Source organism: Panthera onca, chromosome C1, assembly GCF_046562875.1.
Source record: "Panthera onca isolate mPanOnc1 chromosome C1, mPanOnc1 haplotype 2, whole genome shotgun sequence".
In the NCBI taxonomy this organism is placed as follows: Eukaryota; Metazoa; Chordata; class Mammalia; order Carnivora; family Felidae; genus Panthera; species Panthera onca.
In genome coordinates, this window is record NC_138346.1 from 21,967,404 (window position 1) to 21,990,473 (window position 23,070).

At 39.3% G+C, this 23,070-nt stretch overlaps 1 protein-coding gene across 12 annotated transcripts in view; it reads left to right on the forward strand.

The window, feature by feature from the left end:
• The window catches only part of FN1 (fibronectin 1), a 70,103-nt gene that overhangs the window by 19,312 nt on the left and 27,721 nt on the right, over positions 1–23,070 (forward strand). For 6 of the 12 annotated variants that reach the window (XM_060623468.3, XM_060623469.3, XM_060623474.3 and 3 more), the window contains exons 13-26: positions 2,323–2,444; positions 5,129–5,309; positions 5,508–5,684; positions 6,709–6,837; positions 6,945–7,034; positions 8,067–8,261; positions 9,052–9,324; positions 10,646–10,912; positions 15,972–16,066; positions 17,728–17,896; positions 18,439–18,525; positions 19,777–19,968; positions 21,279–21,551; positions 22,675–22,857. In XM_060623468.3, the coding sequence (XP_060479451.2) occupies positions 2,323–2,444; positions 5,129–5,309; positions 5,508–5,684; positions 6,709–6,837; positions 6,945–7,034; positions 8,067–8,261; positions 9,052–9,324; positions 10,646–10,912; positions 15,972–16,066; positions 17,728–17,896; positions 18,439–18,525; positions 19,777–19,968; positions 21,279–21,551; positions 22,675–22,857 (2,433 nt within the window). The remainder of the gene's footprint in view (positions 1–2,322; positions 2,445–5,128; positions 5,310–5,507; positions 5,685–6,708; positions 6,838–6,944; positions 7,035–8,066; positions 8,262–9,051; positions 9,325–10,645; positions 10,913–15,971; positions 16,067–17,727; positions 17,897–18,438; positions 18,526–19,776; positions 19,969–21,278; positions 21,552–22,674; positions 22,858–23,070) is intronic. The other 6 variants (XM_060623471.3, XM_060623473.3, XM_060623478.3 and 3 more) reach the window with 1 other exon arrangement.

Consider the following 23,070-nt stretch of genomic DNA (forward strand, 5'->3'; position numbering starts at 1 on the left):
AGTTTTACCAAATCTAACCAATGTAAATGATGTCAGAATTTTCAGATGTCCTGTCTTCAAATCATATGTAGATTCAAGTCTAGTGGTAACCAGAATTTAGTTGGCCTTACAAATGATGGACACAGGCTCTTTACTCTCTGATAAAAAATACACTAAATGCATGAAATCCACACTGATGTTCAGTGGTCTATGGTACAAGCCTAAATTTTAAAACCTATAATTTCAAACCAGTGCTTGAAAGTTTAGAAAGAGAAAAAACTTCTGTAGTTTTGCTCCATCACTGAGGTAAAAACAAGTGAGTCACCTTTTTTGTTTCCCTCCCCTCTTGTTTATTACCTTGTGGACCCAGGAACAGGATTAGGGTTAAAGGTGGACAGTAATTGTCATTTGTATTGTCTTTCTAAAACTTAACAGACATTCAACCATCATAAACTTTTTCTTTTAATTAAAAGCTAATTTTTTTTCGAGCAGTTTTAGGTCCACAGCAAAATTGAAAGGAAGATACAGAGCTTCCCGTACAGCCCCTGCCCCACACATGCCCAGCCTCCCCTATTACAAACATTCCGACCCAAGCGGTGCATTTGTTACAATCAATAAACCTGCATCAAGACACCATTTTCACCCCAGGTCTTTGGTTTACATGAAGGATCACTCTTGGTGTTGTACATTCTATGGCATCATAAACCTTTTCCTCCCTCAAAATCATGACTGCCAAATTAAATAATATACATATCAGAGGTCTCTTTACCTAAGGAAATTATAGTAGGAATTCTTTAAAGGATTGATATTTGAACAACCTTATGCCAATTATTGTAAGTAATTTAAGGACCTGATATTCCTGTATTTACTGATGTTCACAGAAGTCACATCTCTAACATTTTGCTTCACCATTTGTCTTTAAAAATTTATTTGTATTTTTGAGGAGCTTCATGAACAGAAGGGGTAATTCAAAGAGTGACATGGAATTATAGAAAACTAAGAATTCTGTACATGGATTTTGATATTTATGTGGCTTAGAAATAGGTGCATTAAATGAAATTAAGATTCAAAGAACCTTAACTTGTTAGTTTTCAACCACTTTGAATTATTCTCAGTGTGGAAGTGAGCATATTATTGTAAAACTTTTAAGTCTACGCAGAGATGCAAGTTATATATTTGTTCTGCTACAGAAAACTTTGTTTTCAAAGAGAATTTGACAGCAAAGATAATTAGGTTTGAAAATCAATATTTTTTTTTTCCTAAGAGCTTTCAGAAAACCTAAATCTGTTAACAATCTGGTGAAATACTTTACTAAACTTGCAAAATTTTGCTGTCTTTGATAGAGTGGCAGTTAGAAATTCTTGGAAAGGTTATGACAAGAAACTTTGTTTTCATTTCAAAAAAGTTGAACATTGACATCATGAAAAAGACAGTGTTTAGGGAAAAGATGTGTTCTGCTCAGCAAGCATAAATTTTCTGGGTAATTCATTATTATCCTAAGTGGAGTCTACACTATTAAGAAATTAATTCCATTTTCCTTATATTGTTTTTTCTTTAAAAAAAATACTTTAAATTTTGTAGGAAACAATAATACATACTGAGATGTGGAAATACTGAATTTAGTATATACTTCAACCTGTCATTTCAGCTGATAATTGCTTTTCAAAAAAAAAAAAGTTTGATCTCTTAATAACATGGCCCATCAGTGATATGATTTTAGAGTATACTTACTAAGTAAAAATAAAATGAAAACTTTTTCCCTAATGGGATGCGTAGGCTGATAAGAAATAAAACTGAACCTGTAATTACTGCTTTTGTGTATTCATCTAGGATTCTACCCCATTTAGAAATATGGGTGTTTTATATCATGTCATATGACCTTTAGAATGTTGTTTCCTTCTTAGTGTGTGGATTCATTCTAGATGAAAGGCTTCACAAATGAGAATTTGTTTTAAAGAAGCTTAGTATGATAAATAAATGGGAGTTTGGGTTCTTTGTTACTTTATTTGGGTTAGGGTAGTTTGGCAATTTTCTCAATTCTTATTTTGAAAATGGAGACAAAATAAAACTAAGGCATTTTTCAAATTTTATTTTATTTGCTATAAACAAGTTCTATTTGCATTTCTCATGTGAACGACAATGACTTATTGACTAAAAAGGATTTTATTGCATTGATTTCCAAGGGCAATATGTAAAAAAGTAATCCCAGAATTTTTTTTTAACTATACTCACCCTTACTGATAAGCAAAACTATCTTTTAATGATGGCCATCCACGTGCACTTAGTTTTAAGTTGAAGCAAGTGAATACCCAAGATCACCAAATCTCGCATTCTCATTTTCAGGCACAACTGGTCCCGTCCAAGTCATCATCACTGAGACCCCCAGTCAGCCCAATTCTCACCCCATCCAGTGGAATGCACCAGAGCCATCTCACATTTCCAAGTACATTCTCAGATGGAAACCTGTGAGTATCCCACCCACAAACGGGACATTGAGAGTTCTGAAACAAACACATTCTAAATATTTGTTTTCCAGCTTTCAAGCCAACCGATCTGATGAACTATCTGTGATTTGATATATAGATTTAGCTTTTTTGGTATTTAGAAGGATTTAGAAAGATTTGTTATTTAGAAAGATCTTCTTAACAAGGAATTAGAGATGATAATGTCTGAAACGACTCTTCCCCGATATGGGAAGGGAATCTAAAGGCTTTGTATATCTTGCACCTCTGTCAGAGGAAGACAGTTATTGGCATCATTTCCATGATTTGAAAAAATTAATATTTAGCTATAGAGGTTCACTTTTTAAGGGATCACTTCTTAAAATGTTACTTTTGTTTCTCTGAAGTTATTTAGGTAGAGGGGGAAAAGAGATGATTCCAGGGAAGAAAATGAGGGGTGATAGTTGGCTTGTTTAAAAAGTGAACCTTCTGAGTTTTTAATGAGAAGCATCTAGAAATTGAAGAAATCATACTGAGGAAGATGTTGATCTAGTAAATTTTAGTATTTCTTACCCTTCAAACCTGCCTGTTAGATCTCCAAAATTCATGACTCATAACTTAAGAAACACTCTTTTAAACCCAGGAAAAAAAAATGTCCACTTTTAGTCACAGCTGTTAAATCCTAGCAATTAAAAACAAAATAAAACAAAATGCTGGACCAACTCAGGCAATTGTATTTAAACTCTTTGGGAAAAATTCAAGCTGTGAAATCATTCTTTTTTTAAAAAAATTTTTTTAAATGTTTATTTTTGAGACAGAGAGAGAGAGAGAGAGAGAGAAAGAAAGAGAGAGAAAGAAAGAGAGAAAGCATGAACAGGGCAGAGGCAGAGAGAGAGGGAGACACAAAATCCAAAGCAGGCTCCAGGCTCCGAGCTGTCAGCACAGAGCCGGACATGGGGCTTTAACTCATCAACCATGAGATCATGACCTGAGCTGAAACAAAGAGATGCTTAACCAACTGAGCCACACAGGTGCCCCAAAAGCATTCTTTTTTGTAGCATACTCAGTATTCTCGTCATAGTGTCCAGAGCAGCCATTTCCAGAACTTTGCATTTAGTGATGTTAGCCAGTGGGATTACTGTATTTTCCCCTCCAATACCTTCTTGTCTCTCATCTTTACATCTCACTCCCAGTTTTATTTACTTTAAAACTAATTCTGAAGTATTGCGTGAGATCACTGTAATAAGGGACATTTATAGGGAAGTCATAAGATGTACATTGAATTGGAAAATCTTCAAAGAAGCAGCAGTGATTAATTTCTTTAAGATTTTTAACGATGAAGAATTTTCAGGTTTTTCCTCAATGGATATTATCCAAGAGTGTATTTTTGAATACTTTCTTCTGATGCCTAACCTTCTAGAACTGAATAAAACAGTTATCATGAAATCTGATCTAATTGTAATGACTAATTTCAGATTTTTTTCAATGTACTTGAGTTAAAATTTAAATTTAAAATATACTACGATCCATTTCATTTATTTCAAAAATATAAATGGGGGTGCCTGAGTGACTCAGTCGGTTAAGCATCCGACTTCGGTTCAGGTCATGATCTCACAGTTAGTGAGTTCGAACCCCGCATCCAGCTCTGTGCTGACAGCGCAGATTCGGATTCTGTGTCTCCCTCTCTTTCTGCCCCTCCCCCACTCACACTCTGTCTCTCTCTCTCTCAAAAATAAATTAACATTAAAAATTAAATATATATATGTATATAAATGGACACTTGAGTATTTGAATTATTGAGGAACTGGTTGATTGGATAATTTTAAAAAGTCGCTGGGCATTAAAAATGTATTTTGACTTAGCTTAGAATATTTACACTTAAAAGGATCTCATCTTGTTTGAAGTAAGTGTTTTTCTTTTCCACACATTTTACTGCAATGAGTTTTGTGATCCATGACATATTAATGAAGCTGGACGGATGTGAAATGTAAACTGGAAGCAAAGATTAAATAAACCGAAATCACATTCTTCTGCAGTCTTGCCCAAAGTTGGCTAACCGCTTTTGATGGGGTAAATCATATCCAAGAATGAGTCATACAGCCAGACCAGCTGAACCTTATATGTGATGGTTGCAGGAACTGAGTCACAAAGTAATATTATATCTTTAACTATTTCTGCAAGGCAAGAAATTTGTATCCTACTAAGTGAGAAGTAGAATATCTGGCCGTTTCCCACCTAAGAAAAGAATATATCTCTGTGCATCATAGACATTTAAAAAATGGGAGAGGCAAAACTTAGGCTCATCGTATTTTCTTGCTAATATGAAATAAATTCGTCTGGCAAAAAGGAAGGTGCCCCGTGCCTGTGACTGTGTGACCTTGGGCATGTCATATAACTGTTTCTTCACCCGTAAAATGAGGGCATTTATACCATGAAGTTGGAGAAGAGAGAGATGAAGACTGAATGAGAGAATGCAAGTAAAAGCACAGGGTGTGGTACACAATAAGCTATCAGTAAATATTAGCCACACTAATAATTATTATTGACATTAAACTCTGCTACAGGTCCCTATTCTGATTTCAGTTTTCCACGATTTTCCTCCACAATGGAGCTGCACAGGTCCCTCGTTCTGTGAAGATTACTCATGATCATCTCTGAATGTTCACCCTTGTGAATACTTATGTGATTTTTTTCTTTTAAATCTTTAGAAAAATTCCCCACGCGGTTGGAAGGAAGCCACCATTCCTGGCCACTTGAATTCCTACACCATCAAAGGCCTGACCCCAGGTGTGGTATATGAGGGACAGCTCATCAGTGTTCAGCACTACGGCCACAGAGAGGTGACACGCTTTGACTTCACCACCACCAGCACGAGCACAGCAGTGACTAGTACGTACCCGAGCCATCCTCATGTCCATGCCTGTGTTCCTCAGAGCTGTGCTGTCCTCAGGGAGTGGTTTGCTTCTCAAGTCCTATTCTTCCATGGATGGCCCCAATACTGTTTTTAAAAAATGGTGTTCTGTAGATGACAGTAGGACATTTTCTTGATGGCTGAAGGCTCCCTCTCCCCTTCCCGTGGCTGTCTAGGCAACACTGTGACAGGAGAGACGACACCCCTTTCTCCCGTTGTGGCCACTTCTGAATCTGTGACCGAAATCACGGCCAGCAGCTTTGTGGTCTCATGGGTCTCGGCATCAGACACCGTGTCAGGATTCCGTGTGGAATACGAGCTAAGTGAGGAGGGAGATGAACCACAGTACCTTGGTAAGCTAAATGTGTTGCCATGACAGCTTTTGAGTGGCTGATGGTGACTCTATGTGTATGTGGGTTGGGGGACCTCCAAGAAGGTGTTCATTGAGTTTTGGAACTAGTTGACTGCTCAGACCGAACAAACTTCCAATGTGAGGAAGGAGAACAGCTGACCCTTTCTAGAACTGAGCTTGGATTTTTCCTGAGCCATGCTCACATTTTCCTGGTCCCAGTGTGAGCTGCTTTACCCGTTTGCCTGGGCACAAGTCTGTACAACCATAGTGTTTTCTCCAGGGAAGTGATTGCCAGTATGAGGACCACAGCAGAAAATGTTAGCCTTTGGGGGTGTACTCATGCTTTTCAAATTCTCATGGTTAGGGGCTTTTTAAAAACTTTATTGTAGTATAATATATCATAGGCATACAGCTTGATGAATTTTTATAAAGTGAGGACGTCCATGTGAGCAGCACCCAGATTAAGAAAAAGAACACTCAGGGGCATCTGGGTGGCTCAGTTGGTTAAGCTTCTGACTGTTGATTTCAGCTCAGGTCATGGTCTCACAGTTCGTGGGATCAAGCCCCGAGTTGGGTTCCGTGCTGTTAGCAGAGCCTGCTCTCAATTCTCTCCCTCTTCTCCTCTCTCTGCCCCACCCCCACTCATGCTCTCTTTCTCTCTCTCCCCCTCTCTCAAAATAAATAAACTTTAAAAAAAAAAAAGATCATCCCTCCTACCCCACACCCCCTCGTCCCCTGACCATAACCGCTACCCTGACTTTTAACTACAGAAAGCTATTTTTATAAATTTGGGGGTGGATTACAAAAATTATATATCTTCAGAGAAAAAATTCAGAAAAAAATGGTAAACAAAAGAAAAATCTCATAATGTATTGATAATTATCGATTACCCATTAGTACATTTCCTTCTAGACTTTCCCCTTCCCTTATGAATGTACAGTTTTAAAAATATCCCCTTTATAGGTTGGAGTGATTTGAGGGATTGGTTTGCTCTGATTGGTAACCTTTCCTTTTTTACTTTAAAGATCTTCCAAGCACGGCCACTTCTGTGAGCATCCCTGACCTGCTTCCTGGACGAAAATACATTGTAAATGTCTATCAGATATCTGAAGAAGGAGAGCAGAGTCTGATCCTGTCTACTTCACAGACAACAGGTACATGTGTACTACATGCTGTGAGAAGAATTGTTTGTCTGCAGAACAGGCCTAGAGTGATATTTCCTGACTGTTTTCCTCATTTGCCCTTTTCTTCTTTTTGTTAGCGCCCGATGCGCCTCCTGACCCTGCCGTGGACCGAGTCGATGACACCTCGATTGTTGTTCGCTGGAGCAGACCCCAGGCGCCCATCACAGGTGAGCGTGGCCTCCTCTCCCTGGCTGCCATGTTAGTCTTGATGGCGTAGGTGGCGAGGTGGCCGATTCTAACCTGTGGACAGGGAGGTCACGTAAATCTTCTGCATAATTACTAGTCTAGGGTAGAGGGGTACGTGTGTATGTGTGTGTGTGTAATAGTAATTCAGAATGTGATTATCATCAAGGCTTACAGCTCAATTTTCTTACAGATCATTTCCCATCATATCCATTTTATTGACCCCCCATACACACAGACACACACACACAGACACACACACACACATATACACAATTTCTTAAATTTTTTTTAATGTTTATCTTTATTTTTGAGACAGAGAGAGAGAGCATGAGTGGGGGAGAGGCAGAGAGAGAGGAAGGCACAGAATCTGAAGCAGGCTCTAGGCTCTAAGCTGTCAGCACAGAGCCCGACGCGGGGCTCGAACTCGTCAGCTGCGAGATCATGACCCAGGCTGAAGTCGGACGCTCAACCGACTGAGCCACCCAGGCTCCCCAACACACACAATTTCTAAAGCCAGCTCATGGACTTATTTAACCAGGCATTTCTGAGGCCGAAGAGGGTTAATTTTTCTGAAAACCTCATTCTAAGACTTATTCTTAAAGAGGTAGCTCAGTTGCCTTCTTAGCTCATTAAGTGGCTCAGCTGCCTCTAAAGTTTCTGAAAGAGACAGTGCTAGACAATCTGCGCTCAAGGTAGTTCACTAATTGCTTTCAGTGCTCGGAGCTCAAAGAGAAGAAATCATTTTAACATGAGTATTTTCACCTCGTGGCATCTCTAATAGACATTTATTAAGGATATTAGGTCTTCAAGGATGATATTTATTATTTAAAAAGGTTTGCACGGCTGCTCTTATTTTACCTTTGTACTGAATAGTCCTTATGAGAAGTGGCAACATCACTGGTTCTTAACTAATCAAGCAAGATGCTAAGGGTTTTTCTGATAAGAGATTTACGACTTACGAAACCTCTGTTTCATAAAACAGTGTGGCTAACGTTTCCCCCTTGAATCTGCAGGATACAGAATAGTGTACTCGCCATCAGTAGAAGGTAGTAGCACAGAACTTAACCTTCCTGAAACCGCCAACTCCGTCACCCTCAGTGACTTGCAACCTGGAGTTCAGTATAACATCACGATCTATGCTGTGGAAGAAAATCAAGAAAGTACTCCTGTTTTCATCCAGCAAGAAACCACAGGTGTCCCGCGTTCAGGTAACTTAAAGTCACTTCTTATGGCATTGTATCTCTTAGGGCTTAACGAGGAAACACGACTAACTGCTCTTTTGTTGGAGAAATAAAACTATCCTTGGACTGTGTTCATTTCCTTAGCCTGCTAGGGAGGACCAGAAATGTTAGAAGAAAGAATAGTTGTTTCTGTGGGAGTGTTGCTTCGTCTCTGTCAACATTTCCTCCATGCAAGTGATCTTATAGATTAGTTTATCCCTAAACTTAAGAAATATGACTGAAATGTCCACACTATTAACTGACTTATCAAAGCTGGCTATTGGCCTTCCCGAATAAAAACTGACACCTTAGCGTCTTCACATTTTTCTCTAGAAACTTAGGCTCACTTTCTCTGTTCCTTTGAAATACTATAAAATGGTTCAGTAAAATACAAAGCACATTTTTTTCTGTTGTCGCAATAAGGGTTTATTTTATTTTATTATTGTATTATTGTATTGCATTGTATTGTACTGTATTTTTTGCATGTTTATTTTAAACTACTTGATAGGACACTTAATATGTTGGAAACTCTTCGGTTAACCTACATATTTTAGATAAAAACTTCAAATGTTCTATGTAAGCAGTATGTCAGAACCATGAAAATATAAGAAAAAATTCATATTTTCTAGTTAAGAGACAAAACTTGGCATTAGTTTGGAATGAGAGTCCCTGTGAATTTCCTTATATACATCTAGGAAATTGGCTTTAAAAAAAAAAAAACAAAAAACAATAGTCTTCAGTAGGAATTGTGACTGACCAGTTGGCTCTTGTCTGTTAGATAAAGTTCCCCCTCCCAAGGACCTGCAGTTTGTGGAAGTGACTGATGTCAAGATCACCATCATGTGGACACCTCCTGAGAGCCCCGTGACGGGTTACCGCGTGGACGTGATCCCCGTCAACTTGCCTGGGGAGCATGGACAGAGGCTGCCCATTAGCAGGAACACCTTTGCGGAGGTCACCGGATTGTCCCCCGGGGTCACCTATCACTTCAAAGTCTTCGCTGTGAACCAAGGGAGGGAGAGCAAGCCTCTGACGGCAGAACAGACGACCAGTATGTTCTGCTCTCCTCCATCTCCACCCCGAATCCTCCACCCTCATTCCCAATCTGTGGTGCATGTGCAGCAAACCATTTACTCCTAGGTTTATGGTTAGAAATAAGGAAATACCCAGTGGATAAGGAAATGCAGAGTGGACGTAAAGCACATCACACCTGAAAGCAAAACTGAGACCCGCTCCGTCATGCTAAATGGTAACCCGTGCCCCAAATTCATGCACCCACGTAATGGCACTGAGAGAGGACAACTTCAGAGAACCTAATTTTCTTTGCTAACAGACACATGGATTACAAACCTGAGTATATTTTTTATAACTACATTTGTCTCCGTCAAACTTGAAATGTATGCTCTTAACCCTTCTATGAGAGAGTTACTTACGAATAGTGATTGCTTGAAACATTGCTTATTAAGTGCCAGGTCCTCTGCTCAGTTCTTTACAAGCGTTGTCCTTATATTTAATACTCTTTTGGATCTAATGAGGAAGGTCTTATTATCCTCATTGGATTCATGAAGGAATTGAAGCTCATAAAAATTTCTGCAATTTGTAAAGTTCCAGAGCTAGGAAGTGATGGAGCTAGATCTACAAAGACGTAATGGCATTTTGACTCTATGTCCCATTCTTTCAGTGATTATCCTTGACTATCTCCTAAGCATTCCCTTCATCTGAAAAGCGTTTTAAATTACTGCAGGGAAACCGCTAGTAATCATACTCAAGGAAACTCACGATGTGTGTGATTCTTTCTGATAGAGCACACTCACCAGTGTCTTACCATGATTCTGATGTATATGTTATAATTATTACCTGATAGGAATCATGGGAAAATTACTTTTATTTCTCTAGCAAAGGACTAGTCATTCAATAAATGCAGAGAATACTGTTTCTGTTCCTTGTAGAGGTTATGTCTTGCCCTCATTTTAGTGGGCTTGTCTCTCATTTCTTAACCTGTTTGGCTCAGAGCAGAGTCTAATTGTAGCCTTCACAAGTGTTTTCGTTTTTGTATTTTTAATGCTATCTCTATAATGTTAGTACAATTGCAGAGGGTGATGGAAAAGTCAGGATGGAAAATTAGACCTTCCTCAGGATCAAAGTCAAGCAAAAAAAGAAAAAATAAAGCAGCAATTTCTCATGACTGACACAGTTTTGCAAAGTTCTGTGTAGCACTCCATTTCTTAATGGCTCAACATTTCCAAGGTTTTGACTTTTGCTTAGTTTCAACCTTGAGAAATCTTTAGAAAATTCAGCTGGGCTTTTAAGTTTCAGTATGAGCATTACCAAGGTTCAAATATTTCTTGATGTGTTTCATCTTTTCTTTCTAGAATTGGATGCTCCCACTAACCTCCGATTTACCAACGAAACGGACTCCACTGTCATAGTGACCTGGACTCCACCTCGGGCCCGCATAGCCGGGTACCGACTGACCGTGGCCCTGACCCGGGGAGGCCAGCCCAAGCAGTACAACATAGGGCCCTCTGCCTCCCAGTACCCACTGAGGAATCTGCAGCCTGCCTCTGAGTATACTGCAACCCTCATGGCTGTCAAAGGCAACCAACAGAGCCCCAAAGCCACTGGAGTCTTTACCACCCGTAAGCCAAAGTTTACCCTCTTTTCTTAGTGATGTCATAGGTTCTTTTACCTTTATTTACATTCCCTGTTCTTCATCCCACTTTTAAAAAGTTAACTTAAAAAACCTTAGTATAAGGGGCGCCTAGGTGGTTCAGTCGGTTGAGCTTCCAACTCTTGGTTTCTGCTCAGGTCATGATCTCACAATTCGTGGGTTTGAGCCCCACATCGGACTCTGCACTGACAGTGAGGAGTCTGCTTGGGATTCTCTCTCCCTCTCTTTCCCTCTCTGCCCCTCCCCCTGCTCTGCTCGCGCTCTCTCTCTCTCTCTCTCTCTCTCTCAAAACAAATAAATAAACTTAAAAAAACAAAAAAAAGGAAGATTTAAACCAGTGCTACTCAAAATGTGGTCATGGAGCAGCTATTTGAACCATGAATTGTTTCTTATTGGACAATAAGGAGCTTGTGCCATAATATAAATCATGAAACACACCATTCAGTTCAGTTGATTATTTTTTGAAGCAAGATTTTCTTGATGAAGGTAGCAGCATGTTAAAATACAAATGTTGCCAAGCTTCTTCTTTCCTCTGGGACCACTTTGAGTAACACAGTTTAAAGCACCTAGTTATTTGAAAATTGAATGCTATTGTATTAAATGAATTTACCAAATCCTAGTTAAGGCAAGGAAATAGCACCTATGTCTACATCCTAATACTCTGGGTGTTGAATGATAGCAGTAAATGTAGAATAAAAACATTTACCAACTGAATGGAAACCAACAGACCAAGAAGATAAGGAAATGATTTTTCTTTTTTTTTTTTTAATTTTTGTAATGTTTACTTATTTTTGAGAGACAGAGACAGAGCACGAGCAGGGGAGGGGCAGAGAGAGAGGGAGACACAGAATCCGAACCAGGCTTCAGGCTCTGAGCTGTCAGCACAGAGCCCAATGTGGGGCTCAAACTCATGAGCCATGAGATCATGACCTGAGCTGAGTCGATGCTTAACCAGCTGAGCCACCCAGGTGCCCCAGGAAATTATTTCTTTATGAGACTGCAGCAGATCAAAGTATTTCTGAGGAACAGAGTAACTTTTATTTTCCTTTTATCTTTCTTAAATTACTCTTGAAGTTTCACTTCAAGAGTTCTTAATAAGAGAGAAAATACTGACAATTTTTGGTCACATCTATCCTTTTTTATTCAACCTTTTATAGGAAGTGGCCTTAAATCTCCTATGTATCTACATCACAATAAAGACCTATATTCATAAACTGATTTCTATTAAAAACATTCTCATTTATATTACAAAGAATTACGAGACCCCTAATTTCTAGCTTTATTGGTTATGTTTAAATCGACCTTTTCAGTTACAGAAGCACGTAACACTTTTTGACATATATTACAACTATCAACTAGTTTACATTTTTCTAAAAGCTTTTAAAAATACAGACGTTAATAAGCATTCAAAAAGTGAATATAAGTTTAGTTGTAAATAACTATGGAATTTACTTCCCAAAGAAAATTCATTTTCCTGTAGGAATTCATAATTTACCAAAAACTTAATTCCATTTAAATTTGGTGTATGATTTTTGTTAGTGGAGTCTTTTTCTTAAGTAACTACTAATTGTAAGCAAGTGAAGTCTTTTTATTTGTAAGTTAACCTTTAAATTTTGCTATTTTATGTTACATGTTACTAAGATACTCTAGAATCCATTAATACGAAACCAGTGTTTTATATTTCTTGTAAATATCTATTTCTTACAGATGCCCTTTATGAATTAGAATGGAGATTTCAGTAGATTTAGCCTTTTTCTGACCACATATGATTCTACAAATTATCATTTTTACTTTTTCACTCCTTAACATGATACATATTTTGTGTAGTTTCTTTTGTTGGACTGAGTGCCCACGAAAGAAAAACCATTTTCACTGGTACTAACAGTAATTAAGTAGAGTATGGCAGGTCAGTGTAGACTATTTGGAGACTTTGATATATTGGACATGTTATTTTTATTCTCTGCACAGTATATTTATATAAAATAAAATTATATTTGAGTTAAGGGAAGTACTGATAGTCAAAACTAATTTTATTAGATAAAGGTTAACATAGTGCCTTGCACACAGTACGCTTTCAAAAAATATTCACTGAATAGATGATTGAGGGAAGAATGAGAACGAAAACAGTTCAACCAAGCTTCAATTTAAATAAACCTACTTAAGTAGGGAGTTCCACAACTTCATTTGAACTTGGAGAACTCTCTGAGGCTATAAACATCAGTAGGGCTTGCATATTTTTGAAATTGCTGTAAGTTTCTGTAGCTTTTTACTGTCTTACGAAGCTTAATTCTGGGAAGAACTTTTCTGGATTTTACAACTTGTGCCAAATTCTTAAAAGCAAATGTGAGGGTGGGGGGTGGGGGGCTGTTTCTGGGGAAAATACAGCTTATTCCTTTATAAATAGGGCAAATTATTTCTTTAACAGCTAGGCTATTCTTCATGTATGACCTGCCAGAACCCATAATTCATACTACAGTCACATCCTTTGTTTGACATCAGTTTGTGGGTTTGTGGTTTGGAGACTTTCCTGTAATGGTCTTCCCAGGCAGAGAGCATCATCTTAAACTTAGGAAGATTCTAGCTGGCTGGCTCAAGCAGTAGAAAACACCCAGTCTTGAAGCCCAAGACAGTTGAAAAGAATGTAATTTGTGAAAAAGTTGTGGCTTTCACAGATGTTCAGTACAAGAAGCTGCTTGCTTTCTGAATTTTTTTTTTTTTTTTTGGTGGCCATTAACATGGTCACTCAGGGCTGGCCACGGCATTTTGTCAAAGTCAGCAGCAGCCAAGTGGTGTATGATTTCAGAGACTCTGGGAAGGCACCATGGATTACCCATCCTGGTTCCCCCCCAAAACACCCTTGAAATAATAACATAGTTAGGAAAAACTCACTAAACCAGTAGAACTTCAATTTGGCCATTAGAGTAAGTAATTACAAAGTAGCCCACACACATATTTTATTTTTCCCCCACACAGTATTTTCAAAACAGTTTTTAAAATCACACATTAAAGTCCATACTGGAGAGTGGGGGGAAGGAAGAATTGCAATGGTGCCTGAATTCCCATGTGATCACAGGGAAGATAAATGACTGGCGCTGAGTAGTGAGTGGGGTCTTGAGACTTTTAATTTCCATGTGTGTGCCTCTGGGGGATGACTGTCTCACCAGCCATTCACAATTTAGCATAAATGCATTTAATAGTTGTTTCCCCCAGTGGGCACAGAATTTGGTTGGTACATAAAAAAGAAGGAATTATGAAGACACCAAACACGTGATCCGAGCTGGCAACACACTTGAAACCCTTGAATTTGACACTTGCCCTGTTCAAATGTCTTGGCTTTTGAGACCTCACCTTTCCCATAGCAGCCAGTTATTGAAATGCTCATTTCCTTATTACAAGGTTTAGTTGTTCAGCCGATTATATTTTAGAGATTCTAATTCTGTAGTAAGATTCATAGGACTGTTGAAAATGTCTATCTTTTTTTTTTTTAAGTTTATTTATTTATTTATTTATTTACAGACAGAGACAGTGCGAGGTGGGGAGGGGCAGAGAGAGAGCGAGAGAGAGAATCCCAAGCAGGCTCTGTGCTGTTGCCACAGAGCTCAATGTGGGGTTCGAACTTGTGAACTCATGAAGTTGTGAACTCATCGAACTCATGAGTTGATCTCATGACTCAGGTCGTGAGATCATGACCTGAGCCAAAACCAAGAGTCAAACGCTTAACCAACTGAGCCACCCAGGTACCCCGAAAATGTCTATCTTAAGTTTGTGTACACATACTCTTTCATCCTTTCTCTTCTTGTTTTTAAATTTGTTTACTGTTTATTTATTTTGGGAGAGAGAAAGAGAGAGTGTGCATGTGAGGGGGGGAGGGGCAGAGAGAGAGGGAGAGAGAGAATTCCAAGCAGGCTCCACACTCAGTGCAGTGCCCAGTCCAGGGCTTGATCTCACAAACGATGAGATCATAACCAGAGCCGAAATCAAGAGTCAGTCGCTTAACCAACTGAGCCACCCAGGCACTCCTCTTTTCTGCTTTTTTCTTTTTAAAGTAATATTTTTATTAAGAGAAATAACAGTGAGGTTAGGATGTTAGGAGATGCAAAATTAACTTTTGTTATAATTCTTAATTTCAGTGGCAGAGTACTAAGTTTTTTCAGTCTGATTATCCTAAATGGGTAATCACATATTTAAGGAACCTTTAGAATTTTTAAGTGTGTCTTTAATGGCAGATTTTGTTTAACTTTCATGTGGCATTTCTTATTGCAACCAAAAATAATTGACCATAATTATGGAATAATTCAACTTAAGGCTATTTTCAGATCTCATCTGTAATTTAACTATTGTTCTCAAATTAATGATTTAAAAAGCAGAATGATAATCAATTTGTGGTCAGTTTCATATTTCAAATGGGATTCTCCAGGGAAATTAATTGTCCTAAAATTCAAATCCCAAACTTGATGAAAAGACACAAATCATAGACTGCAAGGACTTGAAAGTGTCTTCTTTGCCACTTAGCTCTTTGTCACTCAAGTACGATGCATGGACTCAGCATCAGCATTCCAGAAATGCAAACTTCTAGCCCCATGTTGGTCCTACAGAGTCAGAACCTGCATTTTAGCCAGGTGTCAGACAACTTGTGTGGCACAGAAAAGACTGAGAAGCGCTGACCTACTCCAAATTCTCACCCAGTGAGGGTGTTACATTCAGGATCCACTAGCTGAGTAAACAGAGGTTCTCCATAAAAGTAATTGTTACTGGGGTGCTTGGGTGGCTCAGTCGGTTGAGCAGATGACTCGAATTCGGTTCGGGTCACGATCCCAGGGTTGTGGGATTGAACCTGCGTTGGGGTCTGTGCTGGGTGTGGAGCCTGCTTGAGGTTCTCTCTCTCTCTCTGCCCCTCTCCCCACTCTCGCTCTCTCTTTCTCTGAAAAAACAAAAACAAAACAAAAACAAAAAAATTGCTACATGCATTCTGTGCAATAGTCTGTGATTCCAGCACATTGAACACATGCATTGATTCTATTTCACAGGGCAGCCTCTTGGCTCTGTTCCACCTTACAACACAGAGGTCACTGAGACCACCATTGTGATCACGTGGACACCTGCTCCAAGGATTGGTTTTAAGGTAAATTGCAGATATCCCTAACCTCTTGTGAGACAGCCCTGAAGTGGCCTTATGTTTCTGAATGTGGTAGAAACAGGATGTTTGGGAGTCAGGAGACCTGGGTTTTATTCGCTGCTTCTGTCTGTGCCTCTCTGACCGCATTGTCCAGGTATAACATTACTGTGGCCTCACTGGATTTCTGGAAGGATGGACTGAGGCTGCGGATGTGCTTCGCAAAAGGATAAAACATTAGTATGGAACTGTTGTTGTTATCTGATTTTCTCCATCCTTTCCCCCAGGGGACTGCATTTTAAAATATATAAGGAAACGCCATTTGTTGTGTTGTTCTAAATGGGTGTCAACAAGTTCACAAAAACCCATTTAGAGAGACCAATTAAAGTCAGAGTCACTTAAAAATCACATTTTCATCCAATCATTTCATCTCAACTTGTTCAAAGCCCCTTGGGTGAATTTCTTAATAGAAGTTAAGATTAAGGTCTTCCCTGTAGATATCTGGATTCATGTTCTTTAAAGTAATGATATTAGGAAAGTGATGAATACAAATGAATGTGTTTAAAAGAATTCCTTTCTTTGGCATTTAGAGTATAGGGAGAGAAATATTTATTATAATTGGAAATCAAGACTAAATCCCAATGACAGCTTGTTTAAAAAAATACACCAAAGGTCACTTCTTTTTTGAAATATGCAAATAGCCATATTGATGATTATGCTACTTAAATATAGAGAAACGGTTTTTGAAGATTACCTTTCAAATTCTCCTTAATCGTGTCATTCTGACTTTGAGAAGCCTTGTAACCTACAAAGGACGTCTCTAGAGTAGAACACTGTTTGATGATACGGTATTACCTAGGTTTTGAAATAAAATATTAAAAAATTGAAAATTATGGGCACATTTATTTTAATTCTTCTTTTGTAATATACTGTCCTGCAGTTTAAGCTATGAACATACTTCTTCAAAAGAAATGTTTCTGAAGTACAAAATGTTAAAGGCTCTACTAACCTTTACATTGAATGTTCATAACTCATTAAAAAAAGTGCTAGAGGATTTCTTCCAGCAAAAAAGAAAATAGAGGGGCACCTGGGTGGCTCAGTCGGTTAGGCATCTGACTTCGGCTCACGCCATGATCTCACCAGCCATATGTTCGAGCCACGTGTCAGGATCTGTGCCGACAGCTCAGAGCCTGGAGCCTGTTTCAGATTCTGTGTCTCCCTCTCTCTCTGCCCCTTCCCCGCTTGCTCTCTCTCTCTCTCTCTCTCTCAAAAAACTAACTAACTAAATAAATAAATAATAAAAAGAAAAAAAAGAAAATAGAAATGAACTGCCATGTTGCCTCAAGCCTCTGTGTACTTCTGGTTTATATCAGGAGATTATTTATCAAGCAAAACCTTATGTAATGACATTTCTCCAGAGACTTCCATTACAAGCCAATGTAATGCAGTTTGGGAAGATACCTCTCCCACCTTGCGCCCCCAGTCCAGGGAGCTTCCAGTTGAAGAATCTAATAGAGCGAAAGGCAGGCGCCAACTCATTCCCTAATAAAAGCACAGCATGCAGTGTGCATAGAAGCTCACATTATACAAAGCATGACCAAAACCTCTTGGCAGTAACCTAGCTCTGGAAATATTTGCCCTTGGTGTTTATTTTGCTTTCCTTCTTCTAGCTGGGTGTACGACCAAGCCAGGGAGGGGAAGCACCACGAGAAGTGACTTCAGAGTCAGGAAGCATCGTCGTGTCTGGCCTGACTCCAGGCGTGGAATACATTTACACCATCTCGGTCCTGAGAGATGGGCAGGAGAGAGATACACCGATTGTAAAGAAAGTTGTGACACGTAAGAGGAGTCCTTTGCCTCTTTTCTTTTAGCTTTTAAAACTGTTCCAACTTGTAAAAATAACTGATATCAGTCTCACTTTTTGCTTCTGATGATGGTGTAAGAGGAAGATCCCATGTCTCCTTATCTTATTAGCTATTTCTAAATTTGGAGCAGCAAGTTCAACTCTTGTCATATATTCCATGGCATCAGAACTGCTCTTTCTAATGTCAAAAATATTTATGAACTGGAAAGACAGAAAGAATGTCAATAGTATTTCAAAATTGTTAATTGTAAAAAAAATGGTCTCAGAGAATTGCTGTCCACCATGGTTTCATAGTATAGCTTCTATTATGTTTTTACTGATTCTTAAAAAGAAGGGATGGAAGGAGGGAGGGGGAGACAGAGGAGAGAGAAAAAAGAAAGAGGAAAGAAGGAAGGGAAGGGGAGGGGAGGGAAGGGAAAGGAAGGGAGGGAGAGAAGGAAAGGGCAGCAAGAAACATTCCACAGGTCAAGTGCTTGGTGTTAGCTTTAACTTGTAACTTAAACTTTTTTCTGCATAGCATTGTCTCCACCCACAAACCTGCACCTGGAGGCAAACCCCGATACCGGTGTGCTTACAGTGTCCTGGGAGAGGAGCACCACTCCAGGTAAGCCTGGGATGTATCAAGGGCAAGTCTGTGTGGTACTGTCACAGGACAAAGGTGTTGGAAACTTTGAGAGAAAGGGTCAACATTATAAGTACCCAGCTTTCCATAAAAAATATAGTACGTGAGCATACATCACAGAGTGACATGTAGAGTGTTTCACTGCATGTGTCTTTAGAAAACAGGAAAGTGAACAAGGCAGACCCTTATCAAGCTGTAGGGAATCATGAGGGCTGACAGAAACCATTCTGGATGGTACCTATTGCTCAGTGGCGCTCAAAATTGCCAGAAAAAAAAAAAAAAAGGCTGAAATCATACTGCAGAAATTTCCTTTTGTCTATTGTTAGAGAGTCTAAGTATACTATTCAATGAAGTTTTACAAATATTTTGTCATGAGAGGCACCACAAAACTCTAAAGGTGATGAAAGACAGAAATGACCTCCAGTTTGAAACTTTAAGCTGGCAAGTCGTATGCTTGTTTGAAACCAGATCATTAACATTTAGTCTTCGTGGATGGTCTAGGCTGCCTGTCTGGATGGTCACTAGCAAATGTAATGACCTAAACCTTTATTTCCATCCAGTCGGACTTTCTTGTCTAGACACCATTTTCGTGTCCAGCCTGTTCCTCACCCTTTAGTAAGTTTAACTTAAACATATTTTCTCACTTAGTCTGGTCCCTGTGGATCTCTAATTATCACTGTTTTAATTTGAATGTCCCTCTCTTCCCCCTCAACACTCTTACTGCCCAGTTTCTATGATTCCTTACATCTTCCACAGTGAGAATTTTTTGTATACAATATAAGTATAGCCACTTTTGTTTTTCACTTTGTCTCCTTTCCTTATTCCCTTCCTGTAAATCCCATAGGTTCAGACCTTGTAAATTAGGAGAGCCCATATTGGGGAATATGCTTAGGGTTGAGAACCATTCCAGACTAAGCAGGTAAAATGGAGGATTCCTCATCTGTCCTGAAAATGATCTGTTAAGGCAAAGCAGGGTATAGTGGTAAAAGGAACCTGGATTAGGAGTCAGACAAGCCTATGGTAATCACTCCCCCATTCCAAGATTTTCTTTAAACTGAGGATATTAATACCTGCCTCAAAGGGTTGTTGTAGCACTGAATAACAGGAGAGTCCTCAATAAATGCTGGGTCCTTTCCCCATTCCCTTCTGTGGGTCCATCATTGGGGTCTACTTTGATTCAGCCTGGGTCACAAATGCTCTGTGCAGTAACTTCCTCCTTTCTGTCCTCTCTAGACATTACTGGTTATAGAATTACCACCACCCCTACAAATGGCCAACAGGGATATTCTTTGGAAGAAGTGGTCCATGCAGATCAGAGTTCCTGCACTTTTGAAAACCTGAGTCCTGGCTTGGAGTACAATGTCAGTGTTTACACCGTCAAAGATGACAAGGAAAGTGCCCCTATCTCTGATACCATCATCCCAGGTAATGGAACAATAAGCAGTTATCCTAAGAGTGGCAGATTCGATGAGAGTGGGGACTGATATCTTAATCCCCAGATGGCTGAGTGTGTCAGATACATTTGGGATTTAATTCTGACCTCCCAACCACACTCTCCCAAACCATGAAGTCAAAGCAACTATTTGGACGAATGCTTTTGCTGTTAACACCGCTTTACTTTCTGTGCTTCACTGGGATGCTGTTTGTTGCGATGGGTATGTAATGGAGTGGCAACCATGGCCTTCACTCTGTACTGTCAGCTCACGTGGAAATATTACTAAAACAGTGTCATGTGTCTGTCCTCTGTACTGACAGGCTAAAAGTAATATGGTAAATGCATCCCATCGGTACATCTGTCCCTGATTTTACAGTCCATATCCATTTTCAACAGCTGTCTGTACAATCGTACCTATCTCCACATGTGAGCATTGGCTTAGCACTTGGTTGACACGTCCAATTCTTCGTCTTGCAGTTTCAAATCCTTCCTTCATAAAACTGAAGAAAAAAAGAAAGGCCATACCTTCGGGTGTTCTTTCTGGTGGATTGAAAGACAACACTGAAAAGACCTATCTAGGGATAGGTTTTTTATTTGCCCCAAATTGGATTGTGACTGAATGAAAGCATTGGACAGGCGGTGTTCTCCTTTGCCCTGTATGGTAGAATGCTTTTACTAATGCTAATTAAATAACTTTGATTATGAATTAAACAAGATATTGGCAATAGTATTGGACTCAAGTCTGTCTTCCACCTGAATGTGCTTTTGAATGGCACATTTCACACCATACAATGATACTGCATCAGCATTATGGCCATAATGTTGTCATGAGTTTTTGTATGGGAAAAGAAAGAAAAACCCACCGATGTTTTTTTTTTAAGCTTCTTCATGCAAGCTCTATTTTCCTACTAAAACAGTTTGGATTTAAAAAAAAAAAAAAAAAAAATTGTTGATACTTACTACAGATATCATGTCTAGGTTCTAAAAATGGTTTTGACCTCCTAAATAGGCCTATGATTTTTAGGAATCTGAGACGTTCAAACTCTACTATTTAGAGACACTTCTAAAATGCAAGAAAATCCCAAAGAATATTGTAACCTGTCTTATTCTCCCAGGAAAGCAAACTATTCATGATGATTAGGATGTCTTTTCAGAAAATTTGGAAAAGATTGCATATTACCATCATTGCTTTAACATTCCATCAATTATTACCACTGGTAACCTGATGTACACTGCTTTATTTTTTCCTCTTTTTTGCCTCTATTTTCCTTTTGCCCCTCTTTGCTTTGTAACTCAATAGAGGTGCCCCAACTCACTGACCTAAGCTTTGTTGATATAACCGATTCAAGCATCGGCCTGAGGTGGACCCCGCTAAACTCTTCCACCATTATTGGGTACCGCATCACAGTAGTTGCGGCAGGAGAAGGTATCCCTATTTTTGAAGATTTTGTGGACTCCTCAGTAGGATACTACACAGTGACAGGGCTGGAGCCGGGCATTGACTATGACATCAGCGTTATCACTCTCATTAATGGCGGAGAGAGTGCCCCTACTACACTGACACAGCAAACGGGTGAATTTTGAAAACTTCTGTGTTTGAGACGTGGACGGTGTTGCATGCTGCCACCAGTCACTCTGGTTAAATATGGATGTTTCGTGGGAAAAGCCAGCGATTTGCCAATGATTAAGAAAGAGAGGGTGGGTTGAGGCCCGGGGCGAAGGAATTGAATGTATATGCTACACTGATTGGATGCAGGCATATGCAAGTGGTCTTAAAGACACTTTCATTTAAGCCACAAATGTGTAGAAAGCTAACGAGATCTGATCTGTTGAACACAAAATGGCAAAGGTTAAATGAATTTGCAGACTTGGAGTTTTTACAAAGTATCTCACATGAATACCAACTCGGATAATGAGCACCAGTTTATGAGAGAGGTACTTATAGAATGTGCCGTTATGCTCTTCTTTCGACTCCTTGATAAACCCTACCATGTTCCCTCTTTGCAGTGGACTTAAAAACCCAGTCAAATTTAGGGCGGGTTGGAAGGGGGTTGTCTTGACATAGGAGAAAAAGAAACTTTGGGGCACTGTGGATTGCATTGCCATGGCTAGGTAAAGAAACTCCTCTTTAACCAGTCTGGGGCCAAGCATGCAACATTCCGAAGGTTCTCTGCCCTGCATGGTAAGAAACATGCTGAGAACCAATCTGCATGAACCCTTTGCACTCGTAGGTAGAACTCACGGAGTGGGATCGTAGCGATGCCGGTAGCTGTAGTCATCTCACATCAGGGGAAATGTAGGACCTCTTGTCTTTTCGTCTGTGTGCATGTGTTTGAAAAGTACCGCTGTGTTTCTCTTTGCTGTGTGGCAACTTCAGCCTCTTCAGCCTGGGATAAAATAACTGTCACTGGTGTTAATAATGTACTTACAATCAACATGTTTGAAAGTAGATGAAAAGTATTCTTTGAAATGTACTGATGGCAGAAAGGTTAAAGAGGCCTAACAGTACTGTGTGTAGTGTTTTATATTTAACAGTAGTTCACTATGATTTAGATCAGATTTAGATTAGACTGTTTGCATGATTCTGACTCATTTCCTTAATGCATGAACTATTGGTTTTACCTTTCCAGCTAATTTTTGTTACCTTTCATTTTAAAAGTGACATTGACTCCATCTTCCTTCTTATTTGAAACCAGCTGTGCCTCCTCCCACTGACCTGCGATTCACCAATATCGGTCCAGACACTATGCGTGTCACCTGGGCCCCACCTCCGTCCATTGAATTGACCAACCTCCTGGTGCGCTACTCCCCTGTCAAGAATGAGGAAGATGTTGCGGAGTTGTCCATCTCTCCTTCAGACAACGCAGTGGTCTTAACAAGTAAGCAGTCAACTGTATCTGTTCCATAAATGCTAAGCTAGAGCACAAGGAGAGAATTCCGGGTTCTCAGGGAGGAGCAACTAAGATCAAGACAGCTACAGCAAAACTACAAACAAAACCCCAAATGTGATGTGTGACTCTGTACACTTTGAAAGATGTCATGTTTGTCACTATTTTAATGTATGTATCTTTGAGATCCACAACTTTTTAAAG